This window comes from Elephas maximus, chromosome 7, assembly GCF_024166365.1.
Source record: "Elephas maximus indicus isolate mEleMax1 chromosome 7, mEleMax1 primary haplotype, whole genome shotgun sequence".
Lineage (NCBI taxonomy): Eukaryota > Metazoa > Chordata > Mammalia > Proboscidea > Elephantidae > Elephas > Elephas maximus.
Window position 1 is genome coordinate 113372817 of NC_064825.1, and position 21135 is coordinate 113393951.

Genomic DNA, 21135 nt, shown 5'->3' on the forward strand with positions numbered 1-21135 from the left:
ACTAGACAAAATTGAAGCTGGCTATAAGTGCCTAAGAGCCCTGTAAGTATGTGATGGCTATGATCACAAAGGAGTGTGGTGGTTGTGATTATAAAGAAGTATGCAGATACCAGCTGATATTTTTTATTAGAATGTTATACAGCCATTAAAGTGATGTCTATGAAGTTCTCAGTTAAAGCGATCACAAGATATTTTACATAGTAATTTATGAAAAGAACAGGGTACAAAGTTATATATATTACGCTCAACTTTGTAAAATAATAACATTAAGAAGAAGTAAAACTTGTTCTTTATATCTCTATATGCATTTCCCATAATAAACAATTTTTGCTTTTATATGCGAGAAAGCAAACAAAAAACTGCATATCACCAGATAGTCTGTATTACAGAATTATAATAAAATATTTATTGTTATTGGCACCTTAATGTGAAAGCAGAAAAAAAAGAGGGAGTTAAAAATCTGTATTGAACTGAATGGTCATCCAAATTCCTTCTAATTCAATCTCCTATTATCTTTTCCTAAAGGTACCATGTTCCTGAACAGTTTGAAATTCTTTAGTGATAAAGAAATCTATGCTTATTTGCTTGTTAAGAGTGTGTGTAGGAGGACAGGTTAGTCATTATCAACACCTCTAGCTACAGTATCTTAATCTGGAAGACAAATCTCATTTTTATTCAGAAATACACTTCTCAAGAAAAATGGTGGTGGTTTTATACATCAAAACATTCAAGAAGAAAGCCATATTAAAAAAATGCAACAGGAAAACTGTGGAGATACAGCTTAATGCAATATTGAACAGAAGCATTAGTTTATACTAATGAAGATTTACCTGTAGGGGGGAAAACAAAAATTGCCTGAATATTAAAAGGAGGTGATGTACTAAAATATCTTGTATTAACATTAAGCTATACAGTTAAATAAAAGGTTATTTCAAGGAATGCCAAACAATCTGGAATATGCTTATGCAAAAATTTGATTGTAAAACACAAAAACCAAGTTTTTATGCATATTAGAGTAGCATTTATGTTAAAATAATAAGTACGTAGACAAGAAGTGGAAGGTAATATATAAAATAGTACAACAGATAGTTGTTAATAATATTGTGGAGAGAAAATCACATAAATCTTTGTAAGAAAGGAAAATTCTAAATCAGAATGGGTGTTTCCTTTTAAGAAAGGAATCTGTTTTGATTAATTTAAAAAAAATCACGGCTCAAAAAAATATAAAATATTAAAACCTTTGTTGAAATAATAGAACACATATGATTTTAAATTCAAGATAACTTGATGCAAAAATTCTCCAAAGGTTAGTGAAAAAAACATTTGAAATTAGAAATACAAGCTTCTTCACAGAAGATAATTAGCCTTCAGAAAGGGGAGCTATATAATGCATTACATGAATATAAATAGCTTTTTTATTCAGGAAAAATATTGTTAATCACTTCACTTTGCTGATAAGAGTTGCTCAGAGATACTTAATATTGATGGCCTGAACCTGTTCAGTTTTTTCCAACTCACAACAATCCTATAGGACAGAGTAGAATTGGGCTGTAATCTTCACGAAAGAAGACTGCCACATATTTTTTCCAAAGAACCGCTGGTGGGTTCGAACCACCGACATTTTGGTTAGCAGCTGAGCGCTTAACTATGTCAGGAAGGAGTGAATATATCATGACTTGGATCAGGCACAACTTAGTCCTCAAAGTGACATTGGTACGCGTGATAAAAGCCATGGTATTTTCAATCTCCTCATATACATACGAAAGCTGGAAGATGAACAAGGAAAACTGAAGAATTGATGCCTTTGAATTGTGATGTTGATGAAGAGTATTGAGTATACCATGCACTACCAAAAGAATGAACAAATTTATTTTGGAAAAAGTACAGCCAGAATGCACCTTAGAAGCAAGGGGGTTGAGACTTCATCTCATTTACTTTGGACATGGTAACAGGAAGGACCAGTCATGGGAGAAGGACATCATGCTTGGTAAAGTAGAGGGTCAGCAAAAAAGAAGACCCTTGGATAGATGGATTGACTCAGTGGCTGCAACAATGGGCTCAAACTTGGGAGGAATTGTGAGGATGGTGCAGGACCAGGAAGTGTTTCACTCCTTTGTATATAAGGGTTGCTGTGAGTTGGAAATGACTCAACAGCACCTAATAACAACAGAGAGTGAAACTAAAAACTTACTTGCTAATTAATCAGGTAGAGATGAGTTCCTAAGTTAGACTAAAAATACGACCCTACTTTCTGTTCTTGTGTTTTCATCAATCATCAATTCATAATTTCCATTAGATTTTCAATTGATCCTGAACTATGTATACATGAAAAATATTGATAGTCCAGACAACTGGATTCAGGCTGAACCAAGGGAAGAGAGAGTTTTGGTTGTTTTTGAGACTTATTGTTTATTGGGAGACAGTAGAAATGGAACTTTTCTCCCTTTTACCAAGGTTTTTCCTAAATGCTCTTCTCAAAGCTTGTTTCACATCCTTGTTCCTCAGGCTGTAGATGAAAGGGTTGAGCATGGGACTCACAAATATACAAAATACTGCCACAATTTTCCCTTGCTCAACAGACTGCTTGTTTGCCGGCCTCAGATACATGCAGAAGAGGGACCCGTAGAACATCGTGACAGCTGTCAAGTGGGAGCCACAGGTGGAGAAGGCTTTGCGCTGCCCCTCACTGGAGTGCATCCTCATAATGGTGATGAAAATGAAAATGTAAGACATGAGGATGATGAGCAAAGAACCTGTGAGGTTAATCCCTGCAGACACAAACAAGGCAGTTTGCTTGATGTAAGTATCAGAACATGTCAACATTAGGAGGGGTGGGTCAGCACAGTAGAAATGGTTGACAGTGTTGGGTCCACAAAAGGACAGGCGAGAAGTCAATATTACCTGCACTGTGCCTACCATAGAGCCCCACAAGTAGGGGAAGGTGACCAGGCAGATGCAAACAGGTCTGGACATTCTGCTGGTGTAATGCAGGGGATTGCAGATTGCCATGTACCGGTCATAGGCCATGGCACCGAGCATGTAGTACTCAGTAAGGAGCAGAGCCACAAACACAAAACACTGGGCAAGACACCCAGTGTAGGAAATGGTTTTCTTTAAAGATAAGAAATTAACAAGCATCTGGGGAGAGACATTAGTGGAGTAAAAAATATCCACACAGGCTAAATGGGTGAGGAAAAAGTACATGGGGGTTTGCAGTTGAGGAGTGAAGTGGATTAGTAAAATCATGGCAATGTTTCCTGTCCGGGTGATGAGGTAAATCAGGAGAAACACCACAAAAAGTATGGGCTGCAGCTCTGGCCGACTGGTCAGTCCCAGCAGGACAAACTCAGTGGCTTCAGTGTCGTTGTGTTTGGGAACTATCTTCATCTTCATGTTTTCTCATAGGAGAAGAATAATTTGCTTTAGGTAAGAGGAGAAATAAATTACATGCAACTCCAAAATGTGCAAAACTTACGAGTAAACAAATTGGCTTTGAAAGATTAAAGAAAGTTGCTATTTACTTGTACACCAATGCTCACTGCAGTGCTATTCATGATAGTCAAAAGGTAGAAACAATCTAAATGTTCACCAATAGATGGATAGATGAATAAAATGAGATATATACATACAGAAAACCCTGGTGGCATAGTGGTTAAATGCTACAGCTGCTAACCAAAGCGTTGGCAGTTCAAATTCGCCAGGCGCTCCTTGGAAACTCTATGGGACAGTTCTACTCTGGCCTATAGGGTCACTATGAGTTGGAATTGACTCGACGGAATTGGGGTTGGGATATACATACAATGGAATATTATTCAGACACACACAAAAAGTGAAATTCTAATATATGCTACGACATACTTGAACCTTAAAAACGTTATGCTAAGTGAAACAAGCCAGGCACAAAGGACAAATATTGTATGATCCCACTTACATGAAATCTCTAGAATAAACAAATACAGAGACAGGAAGTAGATTAGTGGTTAACAGGGATGAAGGAGGGAGGGGATGGGGAGTTATTACTTAACTGGGTACAGAGTTTCTGTTTGGGGTAATGAAATGTTTTGGAAATAAATAGTGCTGATGGTTGCACAACATTGTGAATGTAATTAATGCTATTGAACTGTACCTCTAATAATGGTTATAAAGGCAAATTTTATGTTATATATATTTTATCACAATAAAAATATGCTAAAAAAATTTTCTGCAATTTCCCTCAGAGATCAAAGGGTTTCAATAGCTGCCATCATGTGGTTATGAAGTATATGCACCATAATTTTTTTTTTTTGTACTAGCCGTTTTGTAACTCCCACTTTAATTCTGTTAATACAAAAGGAATTTGTCTTAGCCCACTGGTTTCCTTAAATAGGTTATAGAATCTGAGTCCATTATCCTCTAGCTTGATCCCTGTGAGAGCCCGATCATGACAAAAATGTTTGAGAGAATGGGGCAAATGCATGACTGTCAGTGGACTCAGCCCATCATTGCCAGGAAAGACAAGCTCTTGTAATTTGGAAGAGCACATGTGTCTTGAGAGCCATAAATCTTAAGTTTTCGGTTGCATATAACTCAGGTTCAATTTCTTCCTCATTCCTCACTTCCTCTCCAACAGCAACTAACCTCTCCCAGTCCCTTGGTGTTTTGTTCATCCCAACGCCTTTGTACCAGATTCACAATGGAAAGTCTGGGCTGTTTCTGCACCCATTATTTCCTTTTATCTTACAAATCTCTTTTTATGTCAAAATATTTCCATCTATCTCATTTTCTTTCCTACATAATTTATATTTACACAACTAAATCCATAACACTAACTTTATACTACCTGATGATGTATTAAATATGTTCCTTGTAAAACGAGGAACAAGACATAGTTTACTATTAGGCTAAGCCAGGGCAATTAGGAAAGAACAAAATAAAACTCATAAATAGTGGAAAAAAGTAGACACTGTCTTAATTTTTCAGAGAACAGTAAGTAATAATTAGGGAATCTATTTAAAAAAATACTAGAAATGAGTAAGGTTTCAGGATAGAAGGAAGTCTTGTCAGATCTACCTTCAAAATATTGCATACTCAATCTGAAAACCACTTGTCAGCACTTCCCCTGCCACCACCCAGGTCTAAGACAAAATCATCTCTTGCCCAAGCTACTTCAACGGTCTCACTTGTTCCACACTTGTGATTCTCAATTCTGCAAACACCTGCCAGTGATCATTTATAAACATAAATCACAACATATTACTGACGTGTTAAAATGGTTCAAGTATTTCCATCACACTTGGGCTAAAATCTAACCTTTTTACTGCATTTCACAAGGACCTATGTGATGTCTTCCCATCTACCCCTCCAAACTCATCTTCTGCTGCTTCCTCCTTCCGTCTCTCTGCTCCTGCCACATTGACCTGCTAGCTGTTCCTTGCACATGCTGGGCCCATTACCATGCCAGGGCCTTTGCACTTGCTGTTCCCTTTGCCTAGAATGCTCTCCCTTCAGATTTTTAAATGACTCAATTTACCACTTCATTTAGATATTTCTTCTACTAATATCTCCTCTGAAAGGTATTACCTAACCTCTTGTCTAAGTTATCTCCTTTTCAAATTACTCTTTAATCATGAACCTTGCTTTATTTTTCCTCATATCACTTCCTGAAATTTTTATTTATATTTTCATTGTCTGTACCCTTTATTAGAATGTTATCTACATGAGAGAAGGAACTGTATTTGTGCCACAGATATTTGTCCTCAGAACTTTGTGCAACTATATTTGTGCCCAGAATTTTGGTGACTACTTGCAGCAGAGTAAATATTCACTAAACGTTAGTTGAATGAATAGATGAGTCAATGTGGTAACTTTGCCATCTCACAACACCTAAATTGTCATGGTTTGTAGATTTCTTAGCTCTCTAATGTTACCTGTGGATCCATGGATACTGAGTAAAAACTCTAGCTTTCCTGAGGAGAATGTACAGGAGGGAACACACAGTGATAACTGTGCCTGACTTGAAACCTCATAACCTATGGTTAGAACTTGCTGGCTAGACTGTTGGAAATTAGGTGGAAGTTAATAAAATAACAAACTACCATTAATCCTCTGTAAAGGCAGGAGGACATAGAAGATTCCTACCCTGTAAAGAATGACTATATTGTTTTGTCAGAGTCACATGCCCAAAAAGCTAACACTTATGTCATTGGTTATTAGCAACATTAGCTTCACCTTGGAATCATGTATGGAGCCTTTGATAACACTGATGACTGGATCCCAGCCTAGCCCACAGGGAGAACACATCTAGGCTCTGACTTTAGATTTTATGCTTTTCTGTTGGTTTCAGAAAGAAAAGAGGGAATTATCCTGAGAGCCTCTTTCTTAGTTATCTAGGGCTGCTATAACAGAAATACCACAAGTGGATGGCTTTAACAAAGAGAAATTTATTCTCTCACAGTCTAGGAGGCTGAAAGTCTGAATTTGGGGTGCCAGCTCCAGAGGAAGGCTTTCTTTGTTGGCTCTGAGGAAAGGTCCTTGTCATCAATCTTATCCTGGTCTAGGATCTTCTCAGCTCAGGGACCCTGGGCCCAAGGGATGCACTTTGCTCCCGGTGCTCCTTTCTTGGCGGTATGAGGTCCCCGTGTCTCTCTGCTACCTTCTATCTTTCATATCTCGAAAGAGATTGGTTTAAGACACAATCTAATCTTGTGTCCTGCCTTATCAACATAACCACCGCTAATCCCATCTCATTAACATCATAGAGATAGGCTTTACAACACAAAGGAAAATCACCTCAGGTGACAAAATGGCAGACAATCAGAAAATACTAGGAATCATGGCCTAGCCAAATTGATACACATATTTTGGGGGGACAAAATTCAACCCATGACAGACTGTATGATCTCATCTCAAGTCCTCTTTCATGCAGGAAACGGAAAGAAAACTTTCTTATGAAGGGTAACACAGCCCCAGGAGTTCACTTCTGGGAAGCCATGAAGAAACACAAATTGTGAAAGTAGAACTTAAAATACAGTTATATTTCAAATGGTAAGCTGGGGTTGAGGGTAGGGCAGTGGGGTTTATGCGTTCTCATGCCTGCCTGTTAAATTTTCAGATTTTTAAAAAATGCAAGTACAGATTGATTGTATTGAATGGAATCTAAGAATCTTTTAGTTGCACATCACATAACAATCCCAAAATGGCAAGGACCTCCATCTGATGGAACCCATAATGATGGACACACCCCAAATTGTTAAGAGACATTTTCCTTCATTCAGTGCTGTTCTCTCCTTCCAAGAAAATGAGAAAATTGGAGGAATCAGGACATTCAAAAAATTGAGTAATTAAATGTATAAAATCACTCCAGTTTAAGTAATACAATTATTGAAAAGAACCCTGGTGTACTAAGGGTAAGGAAAGATTAAAGCTCTATGTACAATGTAGGGGAAGAAACAAAACAAACCAACTTAATCCACAGAGGGTTTTTTGTCACTCTCTGGCCAAGTGGGGTACTTCAGCCCAAGATTGATAATACTACCGAGCAATGTTGGGAAGGGGAACAAACACAGTAGAGAAAAATGCAATTCCCTTGAACAAAACCAGCATGAGTATGTTCTGAAAGCCCTGACTGCAGCAATGCCATCGTATTTCAGTGCAAACATGAATTGGAGACTGCAAGAGAAAACCTCTCAAGTGAGAAAGGAAAGATGTTGACATTTCATTTTTTCCTTCTCGTCGTTAATCTTACGTTAACTTACTCAAAACCCTTTAAACTCTTCTCTTAATAAGTGTATGAAATCATTAAATGTATAATGGTGTGGAAACATGTTTTCTTGAACCAAAGCCTAAGGTGCTAGGGTTGGAGAAAATCAATTTAAGTTGAAAGCAAAGTATCATACACAGATGTTTTGAATTCTGATTTCACTAAAGCTCAATCTATAAGCCTACTTTAAACCTTAGCTGTATTGTGGATGACAGTTTAGTAGCTGAGGTCAGGGATGGTTGCAATGTCTGCCTGACATTCCAATACTGACATCAAAAGTCACCTGCTTTCTTTTGGCAGAGACTGTACTGGGCCTTCCTGCCTATGGTTTTGCCTTAGAATGGCAAGTTGCATTCTTTTTTTTTTTTTAGTCACTACTAATTCCACTCTATGTTCCAAAAGAGGAAATTATAATAGGTTAAAAGATACTTCTTCTGAGTTTTGTATTTTCAAAACTCCCAGACTTACCTATGGAGGGATATTTCTTAGCCCCCTCAAAGATCCCCCAAGTGAGAGTATTTATACCTGAATGGCTAATGTTGGGAGACTCATCCCTGAAGGATTTATCAAGAAATAACCCATGAGACATCATTAGGGCTCCTTCTGGAATTATTTACAAAAGCCACATCTTTTATGGTAGAATCCTAATTTATAAGTAATAATTAGATGCACATAGTGTCTTTTGATGGAGCACTAGGTGGTGCAGTGGCTTAAGAACTTAGCTGCTAACCAAAAGGTCAGCAGTTTAAATCCACCAGCCACTCCTTGGAAACCCTAAGGGAGGCAGTTCTACTCTGTTCTATTGGGTTGCTATGAGTTGGAATCAACTGGATGGCAATGGGTTTGCTCTTTCTTTAGTGTCTTTTGGTAAATGCAGAAACGCATGGTACAATTTTGATATTCAGATTTATTATGGAGCAGTTAAGATATTTCATTCTTCACAATCACAAAGACTTTTCCACCACATCTGGAATTGTCTTTCCTTTCTCTGAATGCCAGTCACAGTTTTTTCTGCCTCTCTTGAGGCATTTGCCTCCTTCTCTATCTATTTTACTGGACTGTAAATGCTCTGAGGACAGAATTACTGTCAGTTTCATCTTGATAGCCCCTGTAGAGATCAGAACAAAATTTAGGTGCTCAGTCAATGTTTAGTGAAGAGCTATTGAATGAATAATTAAACAGGGATTCTAGGTAGACTGTTGTGAACCCAGTGACCTCTCATGTTAACAGTAATTTATCTCGTTTTCACTGGTGACCTGACATCATTTCTTCTCATGAGTAAAAATGTGAATGCAGGAAATCAGTGTTTAGACTCTGGTATCTATTTTCAAGATTAGTTTACATAAAATTAATGCAAGCAGACTTATCACCATGGCACCTTCTACAAAGACTTATTTAGTGTATGATTCTTGAGCTACATTAATTCATAAAATTTTCCTTCTTTTGGTCCTATTGACATTATCCATTTGGATGCAGAGTGTATTGTACTACTACCCTTGGGTCAGGTTTATATTGACATAATTTTGCATACCAATAAAATAATACAATAGTAATAAATCTTCCATTTGACTGAGATAAAAAGCCCTGGTAGTGGAAACAATTAGGGCTTACCGTTACCCAACCCAGTGCTATCAAGTTGATTCCAACTCATAGTTCCCTCTTTCAAACTTTGCATGGGTATGAGTACTATGGATGGAATAATCTGTTTTTTATTGATTTTGTAGAGCAAAAACAATACCTTCTGAACTTTTCTGAATTTCTAAGCAGTGTTTTGTTTTTTTTTTAATTTTTAAATTCACTGAGAAAGCTCAGTAAACTCTACAAAATAATTTGACACATTCTTCCAAGTTCTATATGTGATGTAAGAAAGAAAAAAAAAAAAACCTCAGTGACAGAAAGTGATTTCCTAATTAAAAATACTCCTTAATTGCCCAGGTAATAAAGATACATTATATAACTCTGTCCAAAATGTCTGTCTTATTTAACAAACAATTTCTTTTGGGTAACTTTTCTTTATTGCTCTTTGAACATCTTTGTTTCTCAGGCTATAGATCAAAGGGTTTAACATAGGACTCACAAAGATAAAAAAAAAAAAAAACAGCTACACTTTCCCCCTCTTCTACAAATGCCTCAGAAGGGGGACAGAGATACATGCAGAACAGAGTCCCATAAAAGACAGTGGCAGCCATGAGATGGGAAATGTAGATGAAGAATGCTTTGAGCATCCCCTCAGCAAAGTGGATGCTCACGGTGGCTGTGAGGATGAAAATATAAGATATAAGGATAATTGTTAGCAAACAGGTGAGGTAGGAATCAGTCACTACAAATGTATATTTTAATGTTTGGAGCAAAAAAAAGAAAACAGAAGAAATCGAAATGGAAAATTGACAATTAGCCCCAAAATGTCAGCAGAAGTGTAATAGTGGAAAAGAGGAACAGAAGAACAAAAAAAGAGTTCAGAAAGATAGATAATAAATAGAAAATTGAAGGATTATTGCCAATTTATTGTTATTGCTATAGTTAGGTTGTTATTGTTGTTGTTGGTTCGGACTCATAGCAACTCTATATACAACAGAACTAATCGCTGCCCAGTCCAGTACTAGCCTTACAATCATTGTTATGCTTGAGCCCATTGTTGACACAACCATTGAGTCCATGTTGTTGAGGGTCTTTCTCTTTTTTGCCGATCGTCTAGTCTACCAAGCATGATGTCCTTCTCCAGGCATTGGTCCCTCCTGATGACAAACCCATAGCATGTGATATCAATGTTACTGTTAGATAATTTGCACATCATTCTCTTGGATCACCTTTCTTTGGAGTGGGTACAAATATGGGTCTCTTTCACTCAGCTGGTTAGGTAGCTGGCTGTCTTCCAAATTTCTTGGCATAGACAAGTGAGCACTTCCAGTGCTACATTTGTCGAAACATCTTAATTGGCATTCCTTCAATTGCTGGAGCCTTGTTTTTCACCAGTGCTTTCAGTGCACTTTGGACCTCTTCCTTCAGTACCATGGGTTCTTGATCATGTGCTGCCTCCTGAAATGGTTGAATGTCAGTCAATTCTTTTTTGTACAGTGACTCTCTGTTTCTGCCATCTTCTTTTGATACTTCCTGCATTCTTTAGCATTTTCCCCACAGAATCCTTCAATATTGCAACCGGATGCTTGAATGTTTTCTTCAGTTCTCTCAGATTGAGAAATGCTGAGTGTGTTCTTCACTTCTGGTTTTCTATCTCCAGGTTTTTGCACATTTCATTATGATACTTCATCTTCCCTAGGAGCCCTTCGAAATCTGTTCATCTCTTTTACTTTATCCTTTCTTCCTTTGCTTTAGCCACTTTATATTCAAAAGCAACTTTCAGAATCTCTTCTGACATTCATTTTTGTCTTTTCTTTCTTTCCTGTCTCTTTAATGACTTCTTTCTTTCTTCATGTGTGGTGTCCTTTATGTCATTCCACAACTAGTCTGGTCTTTGGTCATTAGTGTTCAATGGGTTGAATCTATCCTTGAGATGGTTTCTAAATTCAAGTGGGATACACTCAAGGTGATAATTAGGCTCTTGTGAACTTGTTCTAATTTTTTTCAACTTCAACTTGAACTTGAATATGAGAAATTGATGGTCTGTTCCACAGTTGGACCCTGGTCTTGTTCTGACTGATATTGAGCTAGTCCATTTCTTTTCAACAACTGTATTTGATTTAATTTCTACGTATTCCATCTAGAGAGGTCTATGTGTATAATTGCCTTTTATGTTGTTAAAAAGGTATTTGCAATGAAGAAGTCATTGGTTTTGCAAAATTCTATGATGCGATGGTCTCCAGTGTCATTTCTATCATCAAGGTCATATTTTCCAACTACCAATCCTTCTTTGTTTCTAACTTTCGCATTCCAATTGTCAGTAATTATCAATGCATCTTGATTGCATGTTTTATCGATTTCAGACTGCAGAAACAGTAAAAATCTTTGATTTCTTTATCTTAGGCTTAGTGATTAGTGTGTAAATTAGCTGGTCTTACGTGTAGGTGTATGGATATTATTCTATCACTAACAACATTGTACTTCAGAATAGACCTTGAAATGTTCTTTTTGATGATGAATACAACACAATTCTTCTTCAATTTTTCCTTTCCAGCATAGTAGAACATATGATTGTCTGATTCAAAATGGCCAATTACAGTCCACTTCAGCTCACTAATGCCTAGGATATCAATGTTTATGAGTTCCATTTCACTTTTAACAATTGCCAGTTTTCCTAAATTCATACTTTGTACATTTCATATTCCTATTATTAATGGATGTTTGCAGCTGTTTCTTCTCACTCTGTGTTGTGCCGCATCAGCAAATGAAGGTCCTGAAAGCTTGACTCCATCTACATCATTAAGGTGACTCTACTTTAAGGAGGCAGCTCTTCCCCAGTCGTCTTTTGAGTGCCTTTCAACTTGAGGGACTCGTCTTCTGGCACTATATCAGTGTTCAGCTGCTATCCATAAAGTCTTCACTGGCTAATTTTCTTCAAAAGTACACCCCCAGATCCCTCTTCCTAACCTGTTTCAGCCTGGAAGCTCCATTGAAACTTGTCCCCCATGGGTGACCCTGCTGGTACTTGGATACTGGGGGCATAGCTTCCAGCATCACATTAACATAAAAGCCCACACAGTGTAATATTGGGAGGCTAATATATTATACAGTAAATATATCAATTTTTACATTAAATGTAAATTGACTAAATCCATCAATTAAAATGCAGAGATTTCTAGATTGTGAAAAAAAAAAGAAACAACAATGAAATTTCTATTAGACCAGGTTGAATGGTAAAATCATGTAAAATTATATAACATGAAATAGATGGACATAAAAAAAGCAGGAATAGTTATATTAATATCAAACAAAATGAACTTTATGGTGAGAAGTGTTACCAGATATTAGAGGTATGTTTCATAGTGAAAAATGATTCTACTTAACAAGAAGACATAAAAAACCTAAATATGTCTGCACTTAATGACAGACTTTCATATTTTATAAAGCAAAAACAGACAGCAATGTAGAGAAAAATAGCCACAATAGCCATTAGAAATTTTCACACCTTTGTGTTGTTTCTGTTGTTAGGTGCTGTTCAGTCAGTTTCGGCTCATGTGCAACAGGGGGAAAAAAAAAAAAACACTGCTCAGCCCTGAGCCACGCTAAAAATCATCGCTATGTTTGAGCTCATTTTTGAAGCCATTGTATCAATCTATCTTGCTGAAAGTCTTCTTCTCTTTCACTGCCCATCAAATTTACCAAACATGATGTCATTCTCCAGGAATTGGTACCTCCTGTTAACATGCTCAAAGTACTTGAGATGAAGACTCCTCCTCTTTGTTTCTAAGGAACATTCTGGCTGTACTTCTTCCAAGACAGATCTGTTCATTCTTCTGGCAGTCCATGGTATATTCAATATTCTTTGCCAACACCATAATTCAAAGGCATCAATTCTTCTTTGGTCTGCCTTATTCATTGTGTAGCTTTCACATGCATATGAGGTGATTGAAAACATCATGGTTTGGGTCAGACACACCTTAGTCCTCAAAGTGACATCTTTGCTTTTTAACACTTTAAAGAGGTCTTTTGTAGAAGATTTGCCCAATGCATTAAGTTATTTGATTTCTAAGTGCTGTGTCCATGGGCATTGATTGTAGATCCAAGTAAAATGAAATCCTCGACAACTTCAATATTTTCTCCTTTTAGCATGATGTTGCTTATTGGTCCAGTTGTGAGAATTTTTGTTTTCTTTATGTGAAGTATAATCCATAGTGAAAGCTGTGGTCTTTGATCTTTATCAGTAAGTGCTTCAAGTCCTCTTCACATTTAAGTAAGTATGGTTGTGTCATCTGCATATCACATGTTGCTAATGCATCTTTCTCCAATTCTGATATCCTGTTCTTTTTCATATAGTACAGATTCTCAGATTATTTGCTCAGCATACAGATTGAATAAGTATGACGTAAAGACACAACCTTGACACACACCTTTCCTGATTTTAAACCACACAGTATCCCCCTGTTCTGTTTGAATGCCTCTTGATCTATGTACTGGTTCCTCATGAGCCATAATTAAGTGTTCTGTAATTCCTATTCTTGGCAAACTTATCCATAATTTGTTATGAACCATACAGTCCAATGCCTTTGCATTGTCAGTAAAACACAGGTAGTCATCTTTCTGGTTTTGTCAGCTTTCAGCCAATATCCATCTGACATCAGTAATGATATCCTTAGTTCCTTGTCCTCTTCTGAATCTTGCTTGAATTTCTAGAAGTTTTCTGTGGATGTCCTCCTTCAATCACTTTTGAATGATCTTCAGCAAAATTTTACTTGAAAGTGATATTAATGATATTGTTCAATAATTTTGTCATTCTTTTGGATCACCTTTCTTTGGAATTGGCACAAATATGGATCTCTTCCAGTCTGTTGGTCAGGTAGCTGTTCTCCAAATTTCTCCTTATAGACAAGTGAGCACCTCCAATGCTGTATCTGCTTCTTGAAACATCTCAATTGATATTCAATCAATTCCTGGAGTCTTGTTTTTCAGCAATGCCTTCAGTGCAGCTTGGACTTCTTCCTTTGATTCCATTGGTTCTTGCTCATATGCTACCTCCTGAAATGGTTGAATATCAATGTATTATTTTTGGTAATCTGTGTATTTCTTCTATCTTCTTTTGATGCTTTCTATGTCGTTCAATATTTTGCTCATAAAATCCTTTAATATTGCAACTCAAGGCTTGAATTTTTCCTTCAGTTCTTTCACCTTGAGTAACACTTACTGTGGTTGTTTTCTAACTCCATGTCTTTGCACATTTCATTATAATACTTTTCTTCATCTTCTTGAGTTGCCCTTTGAAATCTTCTCTTCAGTCTTCATTTTTTCACTTGCTTCAGCTGCTCTATGTTCAAGAGCAACTTTCAGAGTACCTTCTGACCTCCATTTTGGCCTTTTCTTTCTTTCCTATCTTTTTAATTACCTTTTGCTTTTTTCATGTATGATGTCCTGGAAGTTAACTTGTCTGTTCTTTGGTCATTAGCATTCAATGCAACAGTTAAGGAGCCCTGGTGACAATGGTTAAGCACTTGACTAATAAGCAAATAACCTGTGGGCTTGAAACCACAAGCATCTCCATGGGAGAAAAGACCCAGCAATCTGCTCCTGTAGAGATTACATTCTAAGAAACCCTGTGGGGCAGTTCTACTCTGTCATATAGGGTTGGTATAAGTTGGAATAGACTGAATGGCATGCAACATCAACAACAACTGTAACTGTCAGAACAAGTAGACCAAAAATCAGTAAAGATATAGAGTATCTGTACAACATTACTAATGAAATTTACTTAATTGATATTTGTGGAAAATGATACCCAGTAACTGCAGAACTCACACTCTCTTCGATTATGCATGGAACATTCACCACTAAAGATCACAGGCTGAGCCAGAAAACTGGTCTAAGTAAATGATAAAGATTAGAATCATAAGGAATATTTTTCTAACAGCCATGGAATTAAATTAGATATCAACAGTAAAATATCTGAAAAGTCCCAAATATGTTAGTAATTAAATACACTTTAATAAATAACTCATAGGTTAAGTCATTAGGCTAAAGAAGAAAATATTACTAAGCGAATGATAACAACAAAAAAGTATGAAAATTAGTGACTTGTAGCAAAAACAGTGTTTATATGGAAAGGTATATCATTTAATATTTAGAAGAGAAAAGAAGTAAATCCCAAGTCAAAAATATAGACTTTCATTTTAAAAATCTAGAAAAGAAGATAAAAATAAACCCAAAGTTAGTTGAAGAAATTAAGAGCAGAAATCAATAAAATAGAAAACATATAAGCAGTACCAAAAAATTAAGAAAAAAATTATTCTATGAGAATTTTAGATTGATAAACACCCATCAGACTGATCAAGAAAGGAAAAAAGAGACAGACAGAAAGAAAGAGATAGAAAAGAAATTGTTCATCTCGGTAATGTTACAGCAGCTATTTAAAAACGTAGAACATTAAAAAGACAAAAAGAAAAATTTTAAACAATTTCATACCGATAAATTAATTAACATGAATGAAATGAACAAATTCCTTAAAGACACAAATTACTAAAGCAGGCATAAGAAAATGTAGAACATCTCAATAGCCCCATATCCACTTAAGAAATTGAATTCACAATCTAAAACTTTCCGCAAAGAAAACTCTAGGCCACGATAATTTCACTTGTGAATTCTAACAATTTCCTATTTAAGGAAGAAACAGCACTAATGTTACTCAAACTCTTTCAGAAAATGAAGATAGAAAACTTCCCAACTCATTTTATGAAAGCAACATAATTTTAAAATTAAAACCTGTCAAAGGCATTACAAGAAAAGCAAATTACAGAGAAATTATCCCTCCTAAGCACAGATAAAAAAGAAAAAAACAATAATATTTTAACAAATCTAATCCATCAAGGGATAAAAAAGATGATTTAATATTACTAATTTGATTCAATATCAGGAATGCAAGATAAATGTGATATATTTTATCACATTGACAGAACGTGGAGAATAAACATAAGATCGTTGTAATAGATGCAGGATACATTTGACAAATTTCAACATCCATTCATGATGAACATTATCAGAGAAGAAAGAAAATAAGAGAAATTGCTCAACTGGAAAAAGGATAACTGTGAATATCCTTTATAATCATAGCTAAGTATGTACAGCTAACTGTCTCAGTCATCCAGTGCTGCTATAAAGAAATATCACAAGTGGATGGTTTTAAAAAAGAGAAGTTTATTCTCTCACAGTCTAGTACACTAGAAGTCAGAATTCAGGGCACTTGCTCCAGGGGAAGGCTTTCTCTCTCCGTGGGCTCTGGAGGAAGTTCCTTGTGATACATCAGTCTTTCCTTGGTCTGGGAGCACCTCAGCACCTCAGATCCAAAGAATGCACTCTGCTCCTGGAACTGCTTTCTTGGTGATATGAGGTCCCCACTCTCTGCTTGCTTCTCTTTTCTTTTATCTCTTGTGAGGTAAAACCTAGTACAGGCCACACCCCAGGGAAACTCCCTTTACTTTGGATCACGGTTGTGACCTGAGCAAGGGTGTTATATCCCACCCTAACCTTCTTTAATCCTAGGCAGAGATTTCGATTTATAACACATAGGAAAATCACAAAATGGAAGACAACCACACAATACTGGAAATCAAGGCCTAACTAAGTTGACACATATTTTGGGGGGACACAAATCCATAACACTAATTTTATACTACCTGATGATGTATTAAATATGTTCCTTGTAAAACGAGGAACAAGACATAGTTTACTATCAGGCTAAGCCAGGGCGATTAGGAAAGAAAAAAGTAAAACTCATAAATAGTGGAAAAAAGTAGACACTGTCTTAATTTTTCAGAGAACCCAAACAGTAAGTAATAATTAGGGAATCTATTAAAAAAATACTAGAAATGAGTAAGGTTTCAGGATACAAGGCCCATATTCAGAACTCAATTATATATCTGTCTTAGTCATCTACTGCTGCTATAACAGAAACATCACAAGTGAATGGCTTAAAAAAAGAGGAATTTATTCTCTCAGTCTAATAGGCTACAAGTCCAAATTCAGGGTGCCAGATCCAGGGGAATGCTTTCTCTCTCTATTTACTCTGGGGGAAAGTCCTTGTCATCAATCTTCCCTTGGTCTAGGAGTTTCTCAGTCCAGGAACCCCCGGTCCAAGGGATGTGCTATCCTCCTGGTTCTGGTTTCTTGGTTGTATGAGGTCCCCATGTCTCTCTGCTCACTTCTCTCTTTTATATCTAAAAAGAGATTGGCTTCTGCTTTCTTGGTGGTATGAGGTCCCTATGTCTGTCTGCTCACTTCTCTCTTTCATATCTCGAAAGAGATTGGCTTATTCCTTGTAGATTGAGTCCTGTCTCATTAACAAGCTGCCATTAATCCCATCTCATTAGCATCATAGAGATAAGGTTTACAACACACAGAAAAATCATGTCAGATGAAAAAATGGTGGACAATCACACAATACTGGGAATCATGGCCTAGGCAAATTGATAGCATATTTTTGATGAACACAATTCAATCCATGACAATATCCTAGCAACAAATAGATATTGGATAAATAATGAAACATAAGCGTTCTCATGACCTTAGAATCACCTATTTTGATTCATTCCCAAGACCCAGTGTACTCTTCTACTTGGAAGCTATACTATTCTATGCTTATAATAAATTCCCTTCTTTCTTAGCTAGTTAAAGGGATTTTTGTTACATGTAAGAAAGAGTGAAACAGAGGGAAAGAGAGCCAGAGACCTTACTAATATAACCCAAAAAACCCTTTGCCGTCAAATCCATTTGGACTCATAGCGATCCTGTAGGACAGAGTAGAACTGCCTCACAGCTTCTAAGGAGTGCCTGGTGGATTCAAACTGCTGATCTTTTGCTTAGCAGCTGTAGCATTTAACCACTATGCCAGCAGGGTTTCCCTTTTTAATATAGTTATTTTATATTCAGCTTAGTGTATATTTATATACCCATAAAACAAACTCATTGCTGTGGAGTTGATCCCAACTCATAGTGACCCTATAGAACAGAGTAGAACTTCCCCATAGAGTTTCCAAGTTGCAGCTAGTGGATTTGAACTGTTGACCTTTTGGTTAGCAGCCTTAGCACTTAACTACCGCACCACCAGGGTTTCCATATTTATATTCATATACTATTTTATTTCAGACAGACCAATGGAATACTGTGTCATTTAAAATCAGAAAGGGTGTGAGTCAGGATTGATCCTTTCATGATAATTATTCAATCTATGCTGAGCAAATAATCCAAGAAACTGGACAGTATGAAGAAGAGTGGGGCTTCAGGATTGGAGAAAGATTCATTAACAGTATGTGATATACAGATGATACAACTTTGCTTGCTGAAAGTGAAGCACTTACTGATGAAGATCAAAGACCACAGCCTTCAGTATGGATTACACTGCAACAAAAAGAAAACAAAAATCCTCACAACTGGACCAATAAGCAACATCATGATAAATGGAGAAAATATTGAAGTTGTCAAGGATTTCATTTTCCTTGGATCTACAACCAATGCCCATGGACGCAGCAGACAAGAGATCAAGGCTCATTGCATTTCGCCAATCTGCAGCAAAAGACCTCTTTAAAGTGTTAAAAAGCAAAGGTGTCATTCTGAGGACTAAGACACTCCCAACCCAAGCCGCGGTATTTTCAATCTCCTGATATGCATGTGAAAGCTGGACTATGAATAAGGAAGACCAAAGCAGAATTGATGCCTTTGAATTGTGGTGTTCACAAAGAATATTGAATATACCATGGACTGCCAAAAGAAAGAACAAATCTGTCTTGGAAGAAGTACAACCAGAATGCTCCTTAGAAGCACGGACGGTGAGACGACCTCTCTCATACTTTGTACATGTTATCAGGGGGACCAGTCCCTGGAGAAGGACATCATGCTTGGTAAAGTAGAAGGTCAGACAAAAAGAGGAACATTCTTAATGAGATAGATTGACACAGTGGCTGCAACAATGGGCTCAAGTATAGCAATAATTGTGAGGATGCTGCAGGACCAGACAGTGTTTCATTCTATTGTACAAAGGGTAACTATGGGTATTAACTGACTTGATAGCACCTGACAACGACAACAGTATTTCATACCTTATGAGTCAGGAATGATTCCAAGGCAAAAAGTTTTTTGTTTTTGTTTTTAATTCTGTACTGATGGAATGACAGACTTTGTCCTCCAATAAAGGAAGAAAATAGCATTTGGGTAAGAAGAAGACATTTAAGAGCTCTGGTGGTGCAGTGGTTAAAGTGCTCCGCTGTTAACTGAAATTTTGTTGGGTCGAACCTACCAACCACTCTGGGGTAGAAAGAATTTGCATTCTGCTTCTGTAAAAATTACAGCCTTGGAAACCCTATAAGGCAACTCTGTTCTCTCCTATGGGGTCACTATGAATCAGAATTGACTCACTGGCAATGGATAAGAAGACATTAGGTGTTTTGCAGAGCAGAAAACCCTGTATTTGCCCTTTAAATCACCATGATTTTGTCATCCTAACAAGTTCCAAGGTAATGGTGATGCTCCCCGTTCATGGACCATACATTGAGGAGCAAGGGCCTAGTGTTATGAGAGTATCTCATTTTTTCCCCAGACCTGAGTCTTTCACCTGAGATAGCTGAGACATATCCATGGAAAATACCAAAACTCATTCTTAAGTTGTAGAGACATTTGAGCTAATCTTTTCAAGTTATGGTTTATTGGATAGTGGAGGCATTGCCATCTTAGTGACCATATTTCACCTAAGTACATTCTCTGAGGCTTGCTTTACATCTTCGTTCTGAAGACTATGGGTCAATGGGTTAAGCACTGTACTTACAAGGGTATAAAAGACAGCTTTTATTTTAGATTCCTTAAGAGAGTCTTATCTGTTGGTGGTCTTACATACATGCAGAAGAGTGTCCCATAAAATAGGGTGACAGCCATCCTATAGGAATCACAGGTGGAGAATGCCTCATGCCTTCCCTCTGCTGATTTGATGTGGAGGATGGCAGCAATAATGAAGGCATAGGACACCAGGATGATGGTGAGGGAGTTGGAGAGGTTGAAGCCAGCTGAGATAAGCATGGTGTGTTTCTTGACGTAAGTATCAGAGCAAAACAGTTTAATGAGAGATGGATCGGCCCAGTAGAAGTGATTAATGACATTGGATTTACAGAAGGTCAAGGGAAGGTCAGGATGGCCTGGAACTGACTATCTAAGAAGGCATAGACATAAGGAAATATGGCCAAACAGATGCAGGCTTTCCTGGACATACTCACACTATAGCGCAGAGGGTTGCATATGGCCACATAGGGGTCATAGGCCATTGCTGACAGCATATAAAACTCAGTGAGAAGAAGTGCGATGAAAAGGTAACACTGGGTAAAGCACCCAGCAAAGGAAATGGTCTTCTCTGACAAGAAATTAGTCAACATCTGTGGGGTTGCATTTGAGGTGTAGCACAAGTCCACAAAGGCTAAGTTAGTGAGGAAGAAGTATGTAGGGGTGTGAAGGTGACAGTCCAGTCTGATTAACACTATCATGCCCAGGTTGCCTATGATAAACAACCAGGTACAGCATAAAGAGGAGAGGCAAGTCATTGTGGGCATCAAACAGATATTCTTAAAACAAGCACTTATTGATATTCATTGTGCTGTGTATTTAGAAATCGCAGATACAGAAGTGAACAAAACCTTAAAATCTTCCTGCCCTTCTCTATCTTATATTCGATAAGAAGTAAGTAAGTAAGAAGTAAGTAAGTAAGTTAATTAAGTGAGTAAGTAAGCAAGCAAGCAAGCAAAATGGTGCTTCGAATAACA

At 37.1% G+C, this 21135-nt stretch overlaps 2 protein-coding genes across 2 annotated transcripts in view; one reads left to right on the forward strand and one right to left on the reverse strand.

Annotated features, from left to right (window-relative positions):
* Nucleotides 1-21135, forward strand: part of LOC126080416 (olfactory receptor 5M11-like) — a 63273-nt gene that overhangs the window by 7072 nt on the left and 35066 nt on the right.
* LOC126078860 (olfactory receptor 1030-like) lies at nucleotides 2410-20916 on the reverse strand. The gene is given in 4 exon segments (XM_049889669.1): nucleotides 2410-3377; nucleotides 19931-19943; nucleotides 20417-20508; nucleotides 20511-20916. Coding segments are annotated over 4 exon segments (1479 nt in total).